General features: G+C 35.6%; 1 protein-coding gene across 5 annotated transcripts in view; it reads right to left on the bottom strand.

Annotated features, from left to right (window-relative positions):
* LMBR1 (limb development membrane protein 1) overlaps positions 1 to 22,514 on the bottom strand; it is a 147,965-nt gene that overhangs the window by 77,510 nt on the left and 47,941 nt on the right. For all 5 annotated transcript variants that reach the window (XR_004380614.1, XM_032840293.1, XM_032840295.1 and 2 more), the window contains one exon: positions 8,507 to 8,610. Coding sequence is in view for 4 of the 5 variants with exons in the window: in XM_032840293.1 (XP_032696184.1) it covers positions 8,507 to 8,610 (104 nt within the window). In the remaining variant the exon portion in view is untranslated. The remainder of the gene's footprint in view (positions 1 to 8,506; positions 8,611 to 22,514) is intronic.

The following is a 22,514-nucleotide window of genomic DNA, read 5'->3' as shown; positions in this document are numbered from 1 at the left end:
AATGTTTTCTATGAATTAGTCATTTCAGTACTTAATTCTAACTTTTTCTTCTGTTGATATAGCCTTATTTTTTGTTTTTGCCTACTAATCTTATTTTTAGATTAAGAATAAAAAGAATAATAAGTAAAAAAAGAATAAAAAGAATATATGTATACATATACATATACATATATGTGTATAAGAATAAAAAGAATAAGTAAAAAAAATAAAAAATAAAAAGAATATATATGTATGTATGTATGTGTGTGTGTTTGTATATATATGTGTGTATATGTACACACACACATATATATATATTTCTGACAATTCAGTGCTTTAAAATTCAATTATTCCAAAACAGTAAGAACTTGCCTTTCTAGATAAGAACTTACTTTGCTTACCAGCTGTGCAAACCAATAAATTTTTAAGTACTGTAACTGCTAATAACTTGTTTTAAAGAAAAGTAGGTATATCACAACCTCAAGTATTTCCTAATGTCAAAACCATCAAACAATCCAATTGCCTTTATCTGATTATGCAACATTTATTTCTCGAACAAACGGGCCAAATAAATGGGTTGGTAAAGTAATATACCAAGTTTCAACTATATACTGGGAAATATTTCATAGAGATCATAAGATTAACATTGCATAATGCTGAATAAATTATTTTATAGACAAATAAATATGTTTAAATAACAAACAGAAGATTTTAATAGTCCAAACTCCAGCCGCGCTGTGGACCTGTGAGCATGTGCCGTAACGTGCCGTAACCAGGTAAGCTGCTCTCTAGTCAGCATGAAATTAGACATCAATTTTACTTTCAAATAAAGCTTATTCCAACCAAGGGTAGATAGTTTTCAAGTTCCCCTCAAGAAAAGTTTTGGAAAAGAGACTCTAATTGACAATGATTATTTCCATAAAGTTGTTTCATGAATGTTGGGCATAGTAGGGACAATTTAATTAAGAGTTTAATTACTTTAAAATCTGAACCTGATTATTTTTTATTCTCTCCATACTAAAATCTTCCTCATTTAAAAAAAAGCCCCAAATTGTGAGACTTTAGTTAATAATTTAATCATCATATAAAATAAAGTTTGAAGATTAGTTACCTATTAAACACAATACCTATATTTTTTACGACTTACACTGTTACAATATAAAGCAGTTCCTATTCCAAAAAGGAAATAAAGCCGACTATGTCGACTCCACTATTTCTTATATGTAGCTTTGCTATCGCAGGTTAAAAAATGATCCTACACAAATCTTCCTGACGTTTCATTATCAACCGCCACGTAGCCCATACATTTAAGCACCTACTCACAAGTGGCAGCTCCTGGTAGGTGAGACCAACAATACCCTGGGCAACCCCGCAGGGAGTACCGGCAGCCCATTTTACAGACACGGACACTGAGACACATGCCTGTAGCCCTGCGTTAGTAAGGAGAAGAGTCAGGATTTAAGTCAGACAGTCTAAATGCCAAAGCTCACAGTTTATCCACTCTACTATTACGCAAAGAAAGAGAACATTTAGCGTTAGGGGAGAAATCTCTCATTTTTTGACAGATGGACAGGAAAATGGAAGTGCTATACAATGGTCCAATTCAACGCTCCTACCATCTCGAAGTACGCGGTTACCTGTGGTATCTTTTAGAAACATGGCTGCTATTTAACAGTAACAGTTACTATTATTGAAATTATAATTTAGTTCCCTCTAATATGCAACTGTACTAAAACCAGCGACAAAATTAAGATCATTTCATGAACTAAATGATTTTTAATTCAAAATCTTTATAAACTCAAATAATTTTACATGAAACAAATGCTTTCTTTTCCTCAAAGTAATACTTTTATACATCTTTCTCTAAGATCTCACATGGCAAGCTTCAATGAATCACTACAATCACGCCTTTTACAGTAGATTGACAAATTCCGAAAAGAACCCTGAGCAGATCAACACTGCCAGAATCAAATGTTTTAAAAATAATCATCTTTATCCATGTTGTTTCTATGGAAAACAAGGAAGGCTCCCAAGAGGGGGAGGGCAGAGGAATTCTATTAATAAATTGACGAATGATTTTTTTTTTCTTGAAGGTGTTGGGAAAATCAAATTAACACATAACAATAGTTAGTGAGATATGACTCCATTTTCTGTAATAAAACACCAAGATCAAAACGCACCCAAGGTAAATTTCCTTGCAAGTCTCCCAGCAGGAGTTTTCCTTCTTGTATGTGATTTCCTCTCACCCACAAAAACCAGGCCAAATACGCGCATGTGCCGCTAACACTAAGCAGCACTTCCTTATTCACTCATGTCCAACAATTTATGGATGATCAGTGGCAAAAACGAGCAAAAATAATGAAAGAATGCAATGAAAGCTCCCTGAGACCAAGCTGGACTTCCTACTCATTTCTGTGTCTCTTTCAGATGCAGGCCTGATACAAATTAGCCACTGGGGGGAAAAAGTCGTCTGGTCATAAAATACAGTACAAGGTCACTTTTATGTAAGTTTGCCAAAAGGGACATAAACCAGGACAATTTCACACTGTGACACAGGATAGAAACATATTAAAACAATCTCTGTTCCTCCTCCATTGTGCTGTCACAGTGCTCAGCTTTATAGGCCTTCCCAGCACCAGCACCGGGCTCTTCGCTTCCACCTGGTCAGTCTAATTAATTAAGAAAGGAAGTTACCTCAAATTCTGTACTTTTTGCTTTTATTATCAAGCACTTCGTTTGAAGTTATAGGAGTTAACCTCTTAATCCTACAGACCGTGTGCTATGTTCTGGACATTTGGGGATGTCTGGATAGCTTGGATAATTGGTCAGGATGTTGCTGTCGCTTATGTTAAATTTTATGCCAAGACTTCAAATCAAAGATAGGCATTAAGGTGAAGCACAATATAAAATTACTCCCAGAAACATCTTTGCTTTGTGAATTAATCTGCCATTGATTATATTTTTTCGCTTTCATTAAATTGTTGAATTTCTGCCTCATAACATCTGAACTCAAAGTAAGATGTTAAAATATAATATGAAATAAATATATTCCTAACTCCTACTTCACCTCTGGCCAGAGGTTAGATTTCCAGAGTTTACAAAGCAATCAGCAAACATCTTCTGACATCATCCCACATAATCTAGGTCTCTCTGAGGCAGAATGGGAAGAGAAAACCACACAGCTGATTCGAGGTGTGACAGGAACAGCAATGCTGTCGGCCCCGATACCCTGGTACCCGATACCCTGGTACTCTGAGTGACCAAGATAAAAAAAAAGAGGAGAAAGCATCTCCACCACAAAACACAACACCCAGCAGATATAACCTTTTTATCAGAACTGAAACGAACATTAAGATGCAAGCATGGGATAGGGTTCAAACACACATGAACATATATAATGCTGGACTCAATACATAGAGGTGACTACAAAATAATATAAATTTGATAAATATTTAAGCGCTAACAATAAGAGTTCTAAATTCAGTTCTTACTTAAAAAATGTCTTGCTTTATCAAAACCATTTCCATTCCCCTACCCTTAAGAATATAAAGAATGGGAATAGTGAGGAGATGGTCCTAATAAAATAGAAACATGCACCATGGTAAGGAGAGAGAAGAAAGGCTCGTTTAAGACCCTTAAAAGGACATGGCCAACCCCCCCAGGCCTAAAATGTCCTGTTTGAATTAACATAGTGGTTTAATTAAAAACTAAGTAGAGAATTCTGCTTAATTTGATTTTCAATTCAAGCTCTGCATCCGCCCATGGCTAGTGGCCAATTTCCGCCTCTCGGCACAATATGCAAGGGGCCGTTTTAAAATCGATCGCCCAGGGGAATCAATGGGAGTACGGTGGAGCCACAGGCCATTCAGGGACTCCACCAGACTTAGACACAGTAAAACAGCACCAGGAGGGTGGTCAAAGGAATAAAAAAGAAATTTAACTTAACCATATTTCAAGTTTGTCATTACTCAAATCATTGTGCTGAATCTACCAGTTAGAAGTGTTTTCTAAGCCCTCTTCAATAGCCCTTCAGAACTAGATAAGTCTAAAGCCAATGAGCAAAGAGCTTTAAAGGATATACACTTATTTGTGGAGCATAACAAGTAACATGGAGGACATGGGGAGATGGAGAGGAGAAGGGAGTTGAGGGAAATTGGGAGGGGAGGTGAACCATGAGAGACTATGGACTCTGAAAAACAATCTGAGGGGTTTGAAGCGGTGGGGGATGGGAGGTTGGGGGAACCAGGTGGTAGGTATTAGAGAGGGCACGGATTGCATGGAGCACTGGGTGCGGTGCAAAAACAATGAATACTGTTACGCTGAAAAGAAATAAAAAATAATAATAATAATTTTTAAAAAAAAGGATATACACAAAGGAATACACTCTTGCTAGCCAGCTATGTAAAACGTGTCAATGACTGTGATGCAGTCACTTCAATGAGGCAACAATTAAAGTCTGGGGTCCAGTCTACAATATTGTGTAAAGAACTATAGATCTTAACAAACATTAGGTAAAATCTGCACAAGTCAACTCCTAGGATCATATATTAGGAAAACAACGAAAGGCTTAAACATATACTTTACACATTAAGACTTAACCATGCAATGTTAATAACTCTTGCAGCTTTCAAATAATTGATTTTAAAACCGAAAAACATGAATTTTTACAATTATATGTCATGATTACTTTAATCTTAAAGCTTTCCAAACAATTCTAACAGGGTCGAGAATGTACCTTATCTTCAAGCAGGTGTGATTCTGCTTCAGTCCATGCCATTTCAAAATGGGAAAAATAATTTGTAACCTTAAAATAGCCCAAGATAATATGTGAATAATTAAGAACTGACTGTACTGTATTCAGTTGCTTTCTGGTGATCCCATAGAACATTTACTGGCGAAATGCAGTAAGCTCTAGAATGATGGCACTAATAGCAAACATATCCTGGGCTATGTCTTTTACATGAATATTGTCCTCTCATTTAATCCTTTAAATAATGCAGTAAGGTAACAATCATTACTATACCCATTTTACAGAAAGAGAATGTGAGGTCCAGATGAAAAAACTAACCCAGGCCATGAGACTCAAAGGGCAAATTTTCTCACCGTAGCGCCCTTACCCTCCCATCTCTGCCACAGGCCCCTTCTTCTGTGCACAAAGAGGAGAATCATTCTGCCTCTTCCGCCTCCAGGCTACAGCCTCATTTTCCCTTCCCTCCTCTGAAAGCTTTAAAGACCAAGTTCTTTCATTTGGTTCCTACAACTCCCAGTCATTGTCCAGTGACAAGTACAGGTCAGACAAGCGGTACCCAGCTATCCCCAGCTGTCTCCTTGCCCGCCTTTCAGTCCTTTGCTGAGCTGGGGAACCACCTGGACTGGCCAAGCCGACTATGCCTCGAACACATCAGTCCCCTCTGAGATCATGAAATGGAGCTGGGGATCTTGAGGGATTCAGAGGAGACCAACATGGTCAAAGATGTGCTTAGAAAAGAATATTGTTTAAAGTGTGTATGGACAGACTAGATGTAAAAAAAAAAAAAAAAAAAAAACCTGAGAGGAAAGAATGCTGTACAATTGTAGGCGTGAAATATCTTCAATTACCTTCTTGTGTCCCTCCTCAAGCTGCTTCTCCCCTTGGACCTTAGTCTCCAAGGGGGAACAAGAGAACAGTGACATATCACTGGGTTTCTGTCAGGTTTTTTTTTTAATTCTAGAGATGGTAATTCTGTTCCAGTAAATGTAGCCAAGACCCTCTTCTAGTTGGTCAGTTCACAACAAGGGAGGAAACCAATCTGGAGACAAAGAGTCTGTGCACATTACAAACTTTTTTTTAAAAAATAACCTATTTAACTAAAAACTAGAATTTTATAAAGAGTATAAATTAGGTAGAAGCACGTATACTACTTTCAAATATGAAAATACAGCTAACACTGAGCTTTACCAATTGTTTTTGTACTTGGTAAGATTACACACAAGGTGGAGATAGGACGAAAGAACAATTTGCATATTTAAAGCAAACATCAACATAGCAACGTTGGTGACATATGTTGCAACACTCTGTTTAACGGGAGTAGGTGTGTGATTGATTCAGTACGGTGCTATCTCTACAAAACAGCGTTTCACATTGTCTGGTGCGTGTACTCCTTCCCTTAGTGACATATGTTTAAACTCCGACATGTGTATTTATCTCTATACTTAAATAAAACAGTAGTTGCAAAAATCATTTTCAAAAGTCTTTTGCCAACTCCCTGTTATCTATACCACAAAATCCAAACTAACTGGCAGACCATTCAAGGCGTCCCAGATGTGACCCCAACAAGATTCCATGAACCCTGATCTCTGACCAATTCTCTGTTCTATAGCTTAGTGCCAGCCATTCCCTCAATCCAGGCAGAATCCATGCCTTTGCTCAAGCCTGGAACGCCACGCTCCAGCAAAAGCCTATTCATTCCTTCAAGTCTTAGCTCAAGTGCAGGCGGACCCCTCCCGTGAAGCCTCCCCAATTTCCTATGCAAATCAAGACTTTACTCCTTCCAGTGCCTCCCATCACAACGGGCTGCAAAAAAGTTCATCACACCACATCCCATTTGATTGCAACTCTTTCTCCTTCTATCTCTGGAAGGCAGGAGCCCTGGCTTTTCATTTCTGTCCCAGCAAGGTCCTATAGTAGCATAATTACTTCCTAGTAGGTGCTTCATAAAACTCTGTTGAATGAATGAATATCCATCAAAAGCTTTGGCTCTAAAATTATACAGAAATCACTTTCTCAAGTGTCTCCTATGCTGTCACTTCTTGGTGTTCATTCTTTCCAGCCCTCTTTAACACAATATTTTACATCCCATTCTTCCAGAAACCCTGTCTTCTGGCTTCCACAAAACCACACTCCTTTGCTCCCCTGCTTTCTCACAGGACCTGCTCAGCAGCCTCCTTTGCTTCCTTCCTCTGCCGGCCAGTCACAGAGTAGTCCTCTTTTCTGTTCCAGCCCCATTTGTCCTTGGCCACCTCATCCACTTGGGCAGCCTCAATAAACTCCACAGTGTTGACATGTGAAGATCAACCACTCTGGGATGGTTAAAACCACAAGGTTTTGGTACCAGTTCTGGAATTGTACATATGTGGCCCTTAGACAACGTACTAACATCTAATATATTTGGACCTCAGTTTTCTCCTTATAAAAGGAAGGTCTGCACTACATCCCATTCAGCAAAACTCCTATAACTTCTTCAAGAAGTCTTAAACAAAGAGCTTTTTAAACTGAAACTACACAATTCTTTCACATTATACAGATGACTTAAATAATTCAGATATACCACGATAAAAAACAATTCCAGTATATCAAAGCCAGTTTTCTCAACGTCAGGTCTGACTACCAAATATAACCAACCATTCTGATCTCAGGACATTTATTATATATGACATCAACTCTGAATTTTCAGGCTCAAACTATTCAAGCATGGAGTAATATCTAGAAAGCAAGAAGGTACATCCGCTAAAACAATACCCTATCACCAATCAGTGACTCTTTCCTGGCATCCTTCAACAAAAGGATCTAAAAAGTACTGTACTTAAGGTTTAAAATCAAAAGACTTGTCAAAATGTAAGACTAAACAATTTCATTGCTACAAAAAGTTATACGAAATAAAAAGTCATAAAAATTCAGTTTACAGCTTCCCTTGCCAAATGTATTGAGCTGGCATTAGAGTACTGTTCAACAGTAAGACGCACAGGCACACCTGCACTTCACATGGCACAATACAAATAGAACTAGCAACTAAAAAGGTGTAATGTGTCCATAAGTAAACAGTAACTCAGAACTCATTTTTGCCAAAAAGTATTAACTACTTAAATCTTTGTATTATATTCCATATGGTTATATGGTTAACCATTTGCTATATGGTTATAGCAAAGACCCCCACAAGCCATAAACAGGAACATCATTTGTTTCACTTTAAAATGTCATTTTCAAAGACAGATGAAGTTATTACCACTGATACAGTCTGGACTGATTGTTTAAGATGCTCTTGCAAAGTCTCCTGTTATGCTCACTTTTAACCTCTCACATTCACTAAGATCAGTAACTCACAGTACCTTGAGAATCTGACTATCTACAGGGCATGTTTGATTTTATAATATGCTACTTTCCTGAAAATACAAGATATAAAATAACTTCTACATCAAAATATGGTTTAATATTTTGAGAATTTCATGTCATACTTTACACTAAATGCAAGAGAGCCTACAAAAGGAAGAACGGCTGTCTTATCAGCTTTATTCTCTACAAATACTCCAAGTTTACAGGTACTATAAAAACCTTCAAAGGTCAAAAATGACTTCCTCCCTATGGAACAAAATCATTCAATATGCAATATTATTAGTATTATTGTCAACATGATTAATATTAATAAGATGTCATTATTACTAATTAAAGTTTTTATATTTCAAATGGTTGTTCAAGCCTGTTTTTACAGGTTCAACATGAATGACATATACTTCTTTCCACAAATTTAATTCCAAAATATGATTCACTTACCTTTTTCAGGCCAGCAAAACCTTCTGACTCCAGAAAGAAAAAGGCAAAGGGCATCAACACAAATAAACAAAGGTTGGAAAAGAGAGAAGCAAGATTCCACAAGCCTATAAGGAGGTAGCAAAAAAAAGAATAAAAAGATTAGAGACAGGCCTTCTCAAAAAAAAATTACTATGCTAAATTATGATGTTAGTCAAAGAGCTATACTTTTTAATAATAAAAATAAACATAAACTTGAAGACAGTAGCCTAACAAATCACCTAAACTTACAAATGAGAAAATAATTACACATCCAAATTTCTGTAACTTTGTAGCTTGTACCTATTAGGAAAAACCGATGTAGAAACTAGAAATATTTTTCTCCATGCCCTAAAACAAATTCACTAAAGATATGCCAAATGCAGAGATCCAAGAGAGTCTCTTTAGATACACCAGCATCTGAGTATTTAAAGTAGAGCCACTAGCATTTATTGAGCACTTAATAAATGCCAGATACTCTACTAGACATTTTACATGCACCATATCATTTAATTTAAGCCCAAGCAAAATAAGTCAATCAGAGATAGACAATTATATGATCTCCCTGATATGAGGAATTTGAGAGGCAGGGCAGGGGCATCATGGGTGGGAGAGAAGGAGAAAATGAAACAAGATGGGATAGGGGAGGGAGACAAACCATAAGAGACTCAATCTCAGAAAACAAACTGAGGGTTGTTGAGAGGTGGGATAGGATGGCTGGGTTATAGACATTGGGGAGCGTATGTGCTATGGTGAGTGCTGTGGATTAGTAAGCCTGATGATCCACAGACCTGTACCCCTGGGGCAAATAATACATTATATGTTAATAAAAACAAACAAATAAATAAATATTTAATTTAAGCCTAATAAAAACACTAAAAGTAATAATTAGCACTTCTTGAGTCCTTCTGTGCCAAGCACTATTCCGAGTGATTTACCAGTCTTATACGAACTTGTGTATTCCTCACAGGAATCCCCCAACAAGACAGAGCATAGGCTGGTTATATAACTTAGCCAAGGTTGCAGAGTCTGCCAGTGGCAGAGCTAACTCCTGGGATTTTTAAAAATCACTATATCATAGAAGGTTAAGTAAGCAATTCTAAGTGGGAAGGAAAATGTAAGAAAGGCAGACAAGTTCATATCACCTTTTGGCACATTCTGTACTCTTACAAAACCACAATAAAGAGCTACTAAAATGATAATAAATAGATTTAGGAAAAGAAGACTAAGTCTATCTTTGGGATTATGTTTGGCCAAACATCTTACACCTTTTATAGGTAAAACATTCAAATTTAAAAATGATTTTCAAAATAATACCTGTAATACTTACAAAATCAAGAGTTAAAGACAAAATTATGCTAAGTATAAATTCAATCTATCACATGCACTTATCACTCAGTGCTTTGGAAAATGGGCAAGAAGTGTTCTTTCAAAGCTCTTATTTAGAAGGCAGTGTTCCAAGCACAAGAGACACAGGAACGAACAAAACCTTTTTAACCAAAATATGGTATGAGGAGTCTTTTCAGTTTCAGCCATTCTAACAGGTATATAGTGGTATCTCTTTACTGTTTAAATTTGCATTTCCCTAAATCAATAAAAAATAACATGAACATCTTCATGAACTGATCTGCCGCCCATCTGCATCTTCTTTGGTGAAGAGTCTCTTCAAGTCTGTTGCCCATTGTTTCATTAGACGTTTGTTTACTTACTGTTGAGTTTGGCAAGTTCTTTACATATGCTGAATACAAGTCCTTTTTTATCAGGTATATAATTTGCAGATATTTTCTCCCCATCTGTAGATTGTCTTTTCATCTACGTTTTTAACAAGTATCTTCCAAAGAACAAAATTTCTTGATTTTGACAAATTCCAATTTACCAATTTTTTCTTTTACAGATCATCATTCCCAAGAAATTACGGTCTATTCCAGTAATACTAACACTTTCTCCTATGTTTCCTTCAACAAGGGCTACAGCTTTAAGATCTACATTTATATCTATGATCCCTTGAGTCACTCTTTGTATGTGGTGCCAGGTATGGACTGAAGTTCATTTTTTTCTCTATGACTATCCAATTGCTCCAACACCATTTGTAGAAAAGAATACTCTTTTTCCACCAAATTGCCTTTGCACCTTCACTGAAAATAAACTGACAGTATATGTGTAGATATATTCCTGGATCCTCTATTCCATTGAGTCGATCTATTTAGCTTTATGCTGATAACACACCATCATGATTACATGGCCTTAAAATAGTTTTTGAGTTGGGTAGTAAGTCTTCCAATTTTGTTCACTTTCAAAGTTGTTTTGGCTATGCTAAGTCCTTTGAATTCCCAACTCGATTTCAGATCAGCTTTTCAATTTCTACCAAAAAAGGGGGAAAAAAAAAAAAAACCCTTCTGGGATTTTCGATGAGATTGCATTGAATTGGTAGACCAATCTGGAGAAAACTGACATCTTAACATTGTCTTCTTATCCATGAACATGGTATATCTCTCCATTTATTGTGGCATTCTTTACTTTTTGTCAGCCGTGTTTTATACTGTTAACTGGAATTAGAGTACTGTTCAACAGTAGTATATATATATAAAATATATATACATATGCATATATATATATATATATTTATATATATATATATATTTAGTATATATAACAGTAGTATATATATATAAAATATATATACATATGCATATATATATATATATATATTTATATATATATATATATTTAGTATATAGGTCTCTCACATCCCTAAGTATAACATGATTCTAATGCTACTGTATACAAGTGGCACTGTTTTTTTAATCAATGTCCACTTATTCATTGCAAGTATACAGAAATACAGTTGAGTTTTGTATATTTATTGTGTATCCTGCAACCCTGCAAATTCATTAATTGGTTCTAAGGGCTTCTTAATAATAAACTCTACCACAATTTCTATATAGACAACCATATCATCTGTTAGTAGAGACAGTTTCACTTTTTCCTTTCCAACCTCAATGTTCTTTATTTTCTAAAAATCACCATAACAATGTTGGATAGAAGTGGTGAGAGGGGACATCTTTGCCTTGTTTCTATTCCCAGGGAAAAGCATTCAGTCTTTCATTAAGCATAATGTTACCTGTAGGGTTTTTACAGATGCTCTTTATTAGGTTGAAGAAATTCCCTTTCATGCCTAATTAGCTGAGAGATTTTATCAAGAATGGATGTTGAATTTTTCTTGATATTTCTGCATGTATTATGGTGACTTTTCTTTTTTAGGGTTTGAATATAGTAATTACATTCATTGATTTTTCAAAAATTATAATGTATTATTCTTTTTATATATTGCTACATTTGATTTACTAAATTTTGCTTAGAATTTATGCATAACTCTCTTTTCTTGTAATGTCTGTCTGGTTCTGGGAACAAGGTAATGCTAGGCACCATGAATTAGGAAGTATTCCTTCATTTCCAATTTTCTAAAAGTCTGTGTAGAAACTGGTACTGCTTCTTCCTTAAATATTTAATAGAACTGAGAGTGAATTCTTCTTGGCCTACAGTTTTATTTGTAAGAACATATGTAACATTTCTACATCTGTGAGACTTCAGTAGTTTTTGCCTTCCAAATTTTCCCATTTCTCTAAGGTGTTGTATTGACATAAAGGTGTTCACAATGTGCACTAATTATCCTTTCAATACCTGTAGAATCCATAATGATGTCACCTCTTTCATTCCTCTTATTAGTAATTGGTGTCTTTTCTTTTTTTCTTTTTTGCTAATTAACCTGACTGCAGCTTTATTAATTTTATTGATCTTCTCACTTTCTCTGTATTTTCTGTTTTCTATTTCACTGATTTTTCCTCTTATCTTTTTTTTATTTCCAATCTTCTTAATTTGGTATTCATTTGCTCTCCTCTTCCTGTTTTCTTAAGGTAGGAATTATGGGCACTGATTTAAGACCTTTTTTCTTTTCTAAAATGGACATTTTAGTGCTATAAAATTTTCAAATGTTTTATTTTTGTTTTCATTTAGTTCAAAGTACTTTCAAATTCCCCTTCTAATTTCTTCTTTGACTTATTAGTTATTTAGTTACCAAATAATTGAGGGATTTTCTAAGTATGTTTCTGCCACTGGTTTCCCATTTAATTTCATTAAAGAACATATCCTATATGTCTTAAATTCTTCTAAAAGAATTGAGATTTACACAAAACAAACTGAGGGTTGCTGGGGTGAGGGGAGTTGGGAGAGGGTGGTGGGGTTATGGACATTGGGGAGGGTATGTGCTATGGTGAGTGCTGTGAAATGTGTAAACCTGGTGATTCACAGACCTGTACCCCTGGGGCTAATAATACATTATATGTTTATTTAAAAATTTAAAAATTAAAAAAAAGAATTGAGATTTATTTTATGGCACAGAATATGGTCTCTCTTGGCAAATGTGCCTAGTATACTAAAAGAATGTATATTCTACTGGTGTTGGGCAGAGTGGTCTATAAATGCAAAGTAGGCCAAATTAGGGTCACCTGGGTGGCTCAGTTGCTAAGTAAATGCCTTAGGCTCATGTCATAGTCCCAGGGTCCTGGGATTAAGCCCCACATCAGGCTCCCTGCTCAGGAGGAACCCTGCTTCTCCCTCTCCCTCTGCTTGCTGCTCCCCCTGCTTGTATTCCTTCTCTCGCTGTGGCTCTCTCTGTCAAATAAATAAATAAAATCTGAAAACATAAATAAATAAATAAATAAATAAGGTCAAGTTAGTTAAGAATGTTATTCAAATCTTCTATCTTGTTCATTTTCTTATTTTGTTCCATCAATTATTAAAAAGAAGATATTAGTAAATCTGAATAGAACTGTGATTTTGTTAAGTTTTCTTACTCTAATTTGTATTTTTTACGTACTCTAATTTGTATTTAATTTAATTGATTTCTCTAAGTTTTTGCTTCATGTATTTAATAGCTACTTATTAGGTAGAGAAATGTTTATTATGTTTTGATGAATTAAGTTCTTCATCATTATGAAATGATCTTATTTATGCCTGGCAAAATCGATACCCTTTTCTAATAATAATAATATACCTACTCCAGCTTTCTTTTTATTAGGATTAGCATGGCATACCTTTTTTCTGCTATTGCTCTAAACATATTTGTGTCTGTAGATTTAAGATGAGTTTACTGTAGGCCCCATATACCTGAGTCCCTCCTTTTTATTTAATCTGATAATCTCTGCCTTTTTTTAAAGTTTATTTATTTATTTTTAAGTAATCTCTACACCCAAAATGGGGCTCAAACTCACAACCCCAAGATCAAGAGTTAAATGCTCTTCTGACTGAGCCTACCAGATGCCCCCAATCTCGGTTTTTTAATCGGAATGTTTAGACCACCACTGATGTTTACTGATATGGTCAGGTTTAAGTCTGTTGATTTGCTCTTTATTTTCTATTTGTCTCATTTATTGTCCCGTTTTCTTCTTTTTCTGTACTCCTTTGGATTAATTTTTATGATTCCATTTTATTTTTTACAGTTGCTTATTGACTATACCTCTTTGTTAAACTATTTTAGGGTTATGTGCAGGTTTATCACATACACCTTAACTAATCACAATCTTTCAAGGGATAGAATACTCATGTACAGCATGATAACCTTCCAATAGTGTATTTCCATTTCTTTCCTTCTGCCTTTGTGCTATTGTTGTCATGCATTTTACCTGTGTATGCCATAAAATCACAATACATTGTTACTATTTTTTAAGCAGCCAATTATCTTTTTTTTTTTTTTAAGATTTTATTTGTTTGAGAGAGAGGAGAGAGAGAAAGCACAAGCAGGGGAGAGGGAGAAGCAGGCGCCCTAATGAGCAGGGAGGCACTGCTTTCTACACAGCTGTGGACTCCAGGTAGGCAGAGTGAACCCCCAAAGATGTCCACATCTTAACTGCTAGAACCTGTGAATATGTTACATTACATGATATATTAGTTTTCTAGGGTTGCACTAACAAAGTACCACAAATTGGATGGCTTCCAACAACAGAAATTTGTTCTTTCACAGTTCTGGAGGCTCTAAGTCCAAAATCACAGTATCAGTAGGGCCATATCCCTTCTGAAGGCTCTAGGCAAGAATCCTTCCTTATCTCTTCTGGTAGCTGCATTCCTAGTTCTTACAGATCTATCTCTCCAAATCTACCTATGTCTTCACATGGCCTTTTTCAGGTGTGTCTGCGTCTTCATTTTATCTTCTTTTAAGGATACTAGTAATTAAATTAGGGCCCACCCTAAGCCCATGTGACCTTATCTTAACTAATTACATCTTCAAAGACTTTATTTCCAAATAAGGCCACATTCTGAGGTTCTAGGTAGACCTGAATGGGGGGAGATGGGTGGGCAGGAAAGAGGACCATTATTCAATGCCAAAAAGACTGTAGATATAATTATTAAGGTCATGGACCTTAACATAGGAAGACAGAGAGATCATCTTAGATTAGATTAGCCAGGTGGGTGAAACCTACCCAAATAACCTTTAAAAGTAGAGAACTTTCCCCAGCTGAAGTCAGAGAGAAGCAGCAGAAGGGTATATATCAGAGAGGAACTCAACCCACTTTTGCTAGAAGGGGTCATATGAAAAACATAAGAGGTGGGCAGCCTCTAGGGCAAAGACCAGCACCTGGCAAGGAAATGGGCTTCAGTCTTACAACCACAACGAACCAAATTCAGCCAATAACCTGAATGATCCTGGAATTAAATTATTCCCCAGAGCCTCCAATAAGGAATGCAACCTCATGAAAAACCTTCATTTCAGCTTCCCCCACCCCCACAAAAAGAACATCAGTTTAATAAGACCTTACAAGGAGAAATGTTTAAACTGAGATTATGATAGCCCTTTCATTCATCCATCTGTAAAACACGTGTTTCTCAGTGCGACTCGCTCCTGTCTAGTACTCTGTCCAGAACCTCCAGTCACTTGCCCCCCCACATCTGTACCCTGCACCCCCACCCTCCCAGCAGCACCCTCGTTGCAGGACTCATATATGCTGAATTGCTATGCTTCAGTGCCTACGTTTTCTTGAAAACTTAGTTGTTTTAGGTGACAGGGTATACACAATCTCTCTTACTCATCTTCGCTGGACTATATGTAGCTTTTCAACTTGAATACTGATTTTCTTACTTCATACCTGAGCCTTAGTTTTTGATAAAACAATAAACACAGGGAATGCTCTGGGCATAAAACACCACAGCAGTTCACTCTTTCTTTACTTACTGTCCTCGTGGATTTGTCAATCTTTAAACAGCTGTTTTTAACCTGTAGTTACCCACTGTTTGAAGTTGGCTTCCCAAATACTGGTGTTCTTGCCCCTTTTTAATTGCTTCAACACAACTCAATAAAGCCTAAACCTCATTCCTATGTCTTCGTTCTCACTTACTCAACGAAATTGTTCCCTATTATAAAATATCCATTCTCTTTACTTCTTGCCCTAAATTCCTAAAATATAATTGCTCCAGTACACATTCCACAGTGGACCTCTGGGATACCTCACAAAACCATCAAGTTTACTCTTTTTTCTCCCTTTTCTATACCCTGCTCATTTTATTCTTTGATACATTTAGAAAGTATACCGTAATCAAATGAGAGTGTCCTAAGGGCGCCTGGGTGACACAGTCAGTAAGTGTCTCCCTTCAGCTCAGGTCATGATCCCAGGGTCCTGGGACCAAGTCCCACATTGTGCTCGCTGCTCAGCAGGGAGTCTGCTTCTCCCTCTGCCTGCCACTGCCCCTGCTTGTGTGCTCTCTCTTGCTCTCACTCAGTAAATAAATAAAAAAATTTTTTTTTAAAAAAGACAGTGTCCTAAAAACATCTTAAATATAATTAAATCATTGCAAAGCCTCTGTTTGTTAAGCTCCTATTGTACCTGCTATTTTCAATTTACACTCTGAAAGGAAAAAAATAAATCACTTAAGGAAAAAAAGTACTAGTTTTAGATCTTCTCAAAGAATTGCTTTATACTAAAAAGACCTCTCTTCTTGTTTCTAATGGTCTAAATAAAGATGTCTTTAACAAAATACTTAAGCAGGATAGACTACATTAGTAAGATTCTGAAATTAAGATTCGTTCAGAATAAGCAAAAGGTCACTTTTATTTTAATGCACCAAGAATAAAAGGAAACACAGAATTTTGGAGCAGAAAAGAACTTGGAGATCCCTTGTTTAATTCACTCAGAAACCAAACTCCTTTTTTAAAAGAGGTTAAATAAATGCCACACAAACTCCGTAACTTAGAAATGACAGACAAGGGATTAGATTCAAGATCTCTTGCTCTTTTAGAGAGCAAGATCCAACTCTATGGATCTCACACTTAACATTCTGGATGAAAGAAGCACAATATTTTGAATTTTGCTAATATCTGCTACAAAAAAGCAATCAGCTTAATAAGATTTTACTAAAGGAAATGTTTAAACAGAATATGACAGCTTATTAATTCTATCCATCTGTGTAAAACAAAAGTAGTTGAGCTTCTGATCAGTTTGTGAAACAATGAAACAGAATTCAGCACTGCTACGTGTGTTTATATGTGAGCACATGTAAACCCAAGCCTTCTGAAAACACCAACTATGGGAAGGTTTTAACAAATCCAACTTCGATAAAACATTGATTGTACTATATGTACTTTGTGTGCTATAATGTCCTGTAACAAAACAAAGCATTCATACTATTCATGATGTAAAAGGCCTAAAAGTCCTGATGGCAGATGTCTGAGTGGGCGGTACTTTATGTCTGACTTTCTGTCGGACTAGCCTAAGTTTGCATCTATCGGTTGTATATGAGCGAGAAAAGGAACTGCAACTCTGTTTCCTCATGTATAAAACAGGCTATAACTCAACTCATAGCCTCTCAGAAAGAACAGAAGAGAAATAACATACCAAATACTAAACAAATGTGAGTGCCTCCTGCCAGCCATCTCAAAATAATGCAAATGCTCCAAACAATTGAAAAATTCTAATGCACACCAGCAATGTGACCAGATAAAGACAAGAAAGTGAGTTACAACTAAAATTAGCTCTCAACCATTCCCAAAGAAGTATTCTCATTAGGGGCATCTGGGTGGCTCAGTTAGTTAAGCATCTGCCTTTGGCTCAGGTCATGATCACTGGGTCCTGGGATAGAAACCAGTCTCTTTGGGCTCCCTGCTCAACAGGGAGCCTGCTTCTCCCTCTTTCTCTGCCCCTCTCCCAGCTCATGCTCTCTCATGCTCACACTCTCAAATAAATAAAATCTTTTTAAAATTTAAAAAAAAAAAAAGATTCTCATTAATTACACCCCAAAAAGCTCACAAAACAAAAACCTGTATATACATGATATTAAAAATATATGAAAACAACAATGACCAATAATAGATACAGAAAGTAAACTGCAAAGAATTACATAAATTACCAACAAGGTGAATATACTAAAATTATGGATGATTTTCTTCCTACTTTTCTACATATTATAAGTTTTCTATAAGGAGCAACAAAGACCCTTAAAAAAAATGAAACATGTTTAAACCTCCTTATAAAACTCAAAACTCTCCAAATCCCTGTTTGGTAATGTCCCAACAAAAAGCTGGGCTTCCCCTAGGCCATGCCACTCATTGTATCCACCAGCCTCACTGGCTGCACAGTTCAACTCCCAGCTTCAGCCAAATTACACATCACCACTGAGCAGGGAGCTCAGACCACGCTCTAACAGCTGCCACCATGAATATAAACCCCTGGAGGCTTAAACTCCACTAACTTTTATACTGGGGGAAACTTTATAAGTTTTTGTAATTTGAAACAACTATCATTCGTAGCACAGAAGTGGACTTTTTTATTGTTATTGAGCTATAAATACACATACTTCAAGAATTCATCCTTCTAATCATTCCCCTTTCATGCAGGGAAAGCTACAAATTTTTCTCTGAGAATCAAAAGTTAAGAAATAAGACTCTGCCTTGGGCAAAAGCTCACAAATCAGAAAAAGTATCTGTTCTGACTAACCCACACACTTAAAACGAAGACAGTTATAAAAAGCTGAAGAAATCTCTATCAACAGATATGAAGCAGCAGCAATGTCTGCCGAACAAGTGAAGAAAATGGTGCGTATGATTACAAAGATTCTGAATACCAACTCGTTTAGTTTGGCATGAAATTAGATGCCTACACTTTTACATGCTGAACTTCATAGACACGTAATATGTGTAAATATGTGTATATAAGTATGCTATATATGTGTGTATATATAATACATACATGTATGTATGTATATATAATTTTATAATTTCTTTTATTTTCCCCCAACTGTCCCTTTTCCAGGAGATTCAACGTTAGTACTAAAGGTTTTGACAACCACAACTGTAGAAAGGGATATAATGTGATACAGAACCTCCACTGTATTTATTTTTGCAAGGAATATTCATTTAACACAAAGAATTTGAGAGTTGATGGTCTTATCTTAACAGGATAATCATCTACATAAATAACCAGTTTTTTTTCAAAGACTAAATAAGTAAATGCAAAAAACTAAGTTTATTTACCAGAGTATATAAATGTGAAAGTCTCAGACTTAGTTTATGCTAATTTAATTATTAAAGCTACAACATATAAGTTGAAGTTACTTTGAGAAAAACACCTAATATAGAGAAAAATAATACATCTAACATTTCCAAGTAGTAATTATATTCTTGACAATTTTGTAAGACTTAGTAAGTTTCCAGCATTTTACAAACATACATCAGACATGCATACATAAATATCCCTTAAGAATTATTCTATAATTTTGATAAAACTTTCCCAATTTTAAATTAGGACTAATATATATAATTATTTATTATATATGACTACATATTAATTTATAAAATAAAAATATTAATCAAATTTCTCTAGTCAAAAGGCTAAAATTACTTCAATATAGCTAAATTATATCAATATAACCAAAAAAATTCAAAAACCTCATAGTTTGTCTAAATCAGTATCAGTGACAAACTTTTTGAAAGATCTCTTATGTCTATTCCCCAAAGATGTACCTAAACTTAAACAAAGGTTATTTACTAATCCTAGAAGACTTCATTTCAAACCAAACCAAACAGAACTGCCGGATCATCACAGGATGCATTAACTTCTAGCTCCATCTGCTGGAGTACAAAATATTCCAAAGTCCACCATAGAATACTATAAAGCAAATGATTGATCTATTACTTTCCGTCATCTAGGTCAAAAATTTCATGAATTTAAAACAGAAAATTAATTAAGAGTTTAGCCATATTCAGTACATTTCCAAAATAACAAATCTAAGTTAAAATCAATATTTCAGTGGGATTGAGGATCTAATGCAGTTGTCAAAAAGTGAGTTATATAATAAAAAAATTCTACCAAGAAAGCAGAAGCTTTAGAGAAAGACAAGTCTGCTTTTGAACAGTAAGTATTGTGTGAACCTCAGAATTAGAACAGCTTATATTAGAAGAAAAACAAAAAATAAAGAACAATTTTAGCAATAAGTTGTGAAACTTTTTATCTTAATATAACTTTTTTCTTATAACAAAAAGCAATGTCTGTTATAGAAATATTATACAATACAATCACCAAAAAAATTTTGTATTCTGTAATTAATTCTACCACCCAGAGAAAAATATGTTTTTCAACATCTTTCTCTAATGGCCAAAAAAGCACTCCACTGTTAGGGTCTGCCAAAATTCAACTAAGTAAATTTCTTACTTTGACACTTAGATTGTGCTTTATTTTTAATATTAAAAATAATACCTCTATTAATATCCAGTAACTATGGTAATAAGTGACTATTAAGACCAATTAATTAGAAACTACTGGCAAAATTAAATAGTGATATATTAAACTTTATGAAGGACTGATTTTGATTTAATATCTATACATAAGTAGATGTAATATTTATTTTTCTTTTTAAGTTTGATTGCTTATAATCCAGAAGTCTGACTTTTTTTAATCTTCTGTGGGACCTGAAAATTGATAAAATAAAGATGGATTTTGTATTGTTCCTTCATGATACCCACAAAAACATACTGTCTATTCCTGTTGAAAAATCAAAGTAAAATATCCACACCTTAAAAAGACTAGTCAGGTTCATGGTGGTTATCTCTTAACAACTAAATGTCAACTAGGCAATCATGTTATAAATATGTGTCTCTGTCTATCTCATAAGGAAGTATGGACAGCTTAGCAAACATTGGCCCCCAGTGGGGGGATACCTCAAAGAACTAAAGAATTATTTCCTGACCATTTGAGTCTACAACTGAATGCCGTTATTCTCCTACCCTCCAAAGATTTCCTCCTGTTTAGTTTTTAACTTTAATCTCACATTACGTGAAATTACCATTGAAAGGGAGTAATTCAATGCATTTAGTGCATTCACAAGTCTCCATCTCATTCCAAGACATGTCTATCACCCAGAGAAGAAAATCCCGTGTATCAGTTTTTTCAACCTGTGAAACTGACTAATTTTGTATTTTTCTAAGTTTTTAACAAGATACAAAGAAAGTGAATACAAATACATGCTTTCTTTTTCTGTCCATTTTTCACCCTTTTCCAATTTTAACAACAAAAGTGACAATACACATTTTAGTTACCATTTGAATTTGTCATCTCTGCTCTCTTTGTACCATCCTAGAATAACTACAGTTGCTGGCCATGTCATACCCACACTAAGTGAACGATGGAACACAACTCCGCTGCATCTGGCTGACAGACACTGGGCTGAAACTGCCCATGAGCAGAGGATCACCATTCTGCCTCATTCCAGCTCCGATATCATTTTTGTACATCACATTTTTCAAGCTGTTTTAATAATTTTCTCACCATAGACAGAGATACATCTTGTTACATGATACAGATTTAGAACTAAGAGTAATATTTTATTTATTTACGTTACTAAATTCTGACCCACAGAAGTGAAGTGGCATTCTACCGTTATCTGGTTAACATGTGACATCTTAAATCCATGCGCCCAAAATCCAGACACTGTATGTAATTCAAACTAAATCTTTTTAAACATACTAAAGCATTATCAACACTCATATTGGCCTAATCCATGTGATTTACACACTAAGGCACAAGCGATCAAAACCATCCATACTAACAATTTTATAGGTAAGTCATTCTATTTCTTTTCAAATTAAGTTCTTTTTTTAACCAAGGTATTGCTAATGACACAATAAATAACTTTTATTCACTGAACGATGAATCTTTACTGGAAAATTTCAGTGTGAAAGTACTGGAGCAATGATCCATGGGAGATAAAGATAATTTCAGACATATTCTGAGACCTCAAAGAATTTGGCATAAATTCACAAAAGGCTTAACCAAGAAGACAAATAACAACTCAAGAAAATCTCCTAAGTTTTACAAAATGTTAAATGACTGACAAGTGTGGATGATATAACTACACTGGGGTAAAGGAAACCCTGAGACTTTCCAAGGACTACTAAACACTGGCTCTGACCTGACACTAAATCTAGGAGACCCAAAACACCACTGTGGCCCACCAGTCAGAGGAAGGGCTTATGGAGGTCAGCCGGTCAATGGAATATTAGCTCAGGTCTCACAGATGTCCCAGTGGGTCTGCAAACCCGGTCTATGGTCACATGCCCAGTGCCAGAACGCACACGGAATAGATATACTTCACAGCTGACAGAATCCCTACTCTGGTCCCCTGACTTGTGTAGTAAGGGCTCCTACAGTGGGAAACACCAAGCGGAAGCTTCCAGAATTGCCTCTAACTAGGAAAATAGTAAACCCAAAAGTCACGCCACATCCCCGAAAGAAATGCAGAGATTAGTGCCACCATCAAGGGTTAGAAAGACACAAAAGTGGTGACTCCCACATCCCTAGAACCGACCTTAGGACAATGACAGTGGATTCCCATAAGCCTCACTCGATGGTGACCCCCCACTGTTGCTGTTGTTCCAGCTGCTGTTCCAGATGTGGTTTCAATGCTTGAGTAAATTAACACACTGGTACCTGGTGTGTGACTCCTGGCCTCTGTC

This window comes from Lontra canadensis, unplaced genomic scaffold (genome assembly GCF_010015895.1).
Source record: "Lontra canadensis isolate GAN:19392208 unplaced genomic scaffold, GSC_riverotter_1.0 scaffold111, whole genome shotgun sequence".
NCBI classification, from domain to species: Eukaryota; Metazoa; Chordata; class Mammalia; order Carnivora; family Mustelidae; genus Lontra; species Lontra canadensis.
This window is presented reverse-complemented; position numbering and strand designations above follow the sequence as displayed.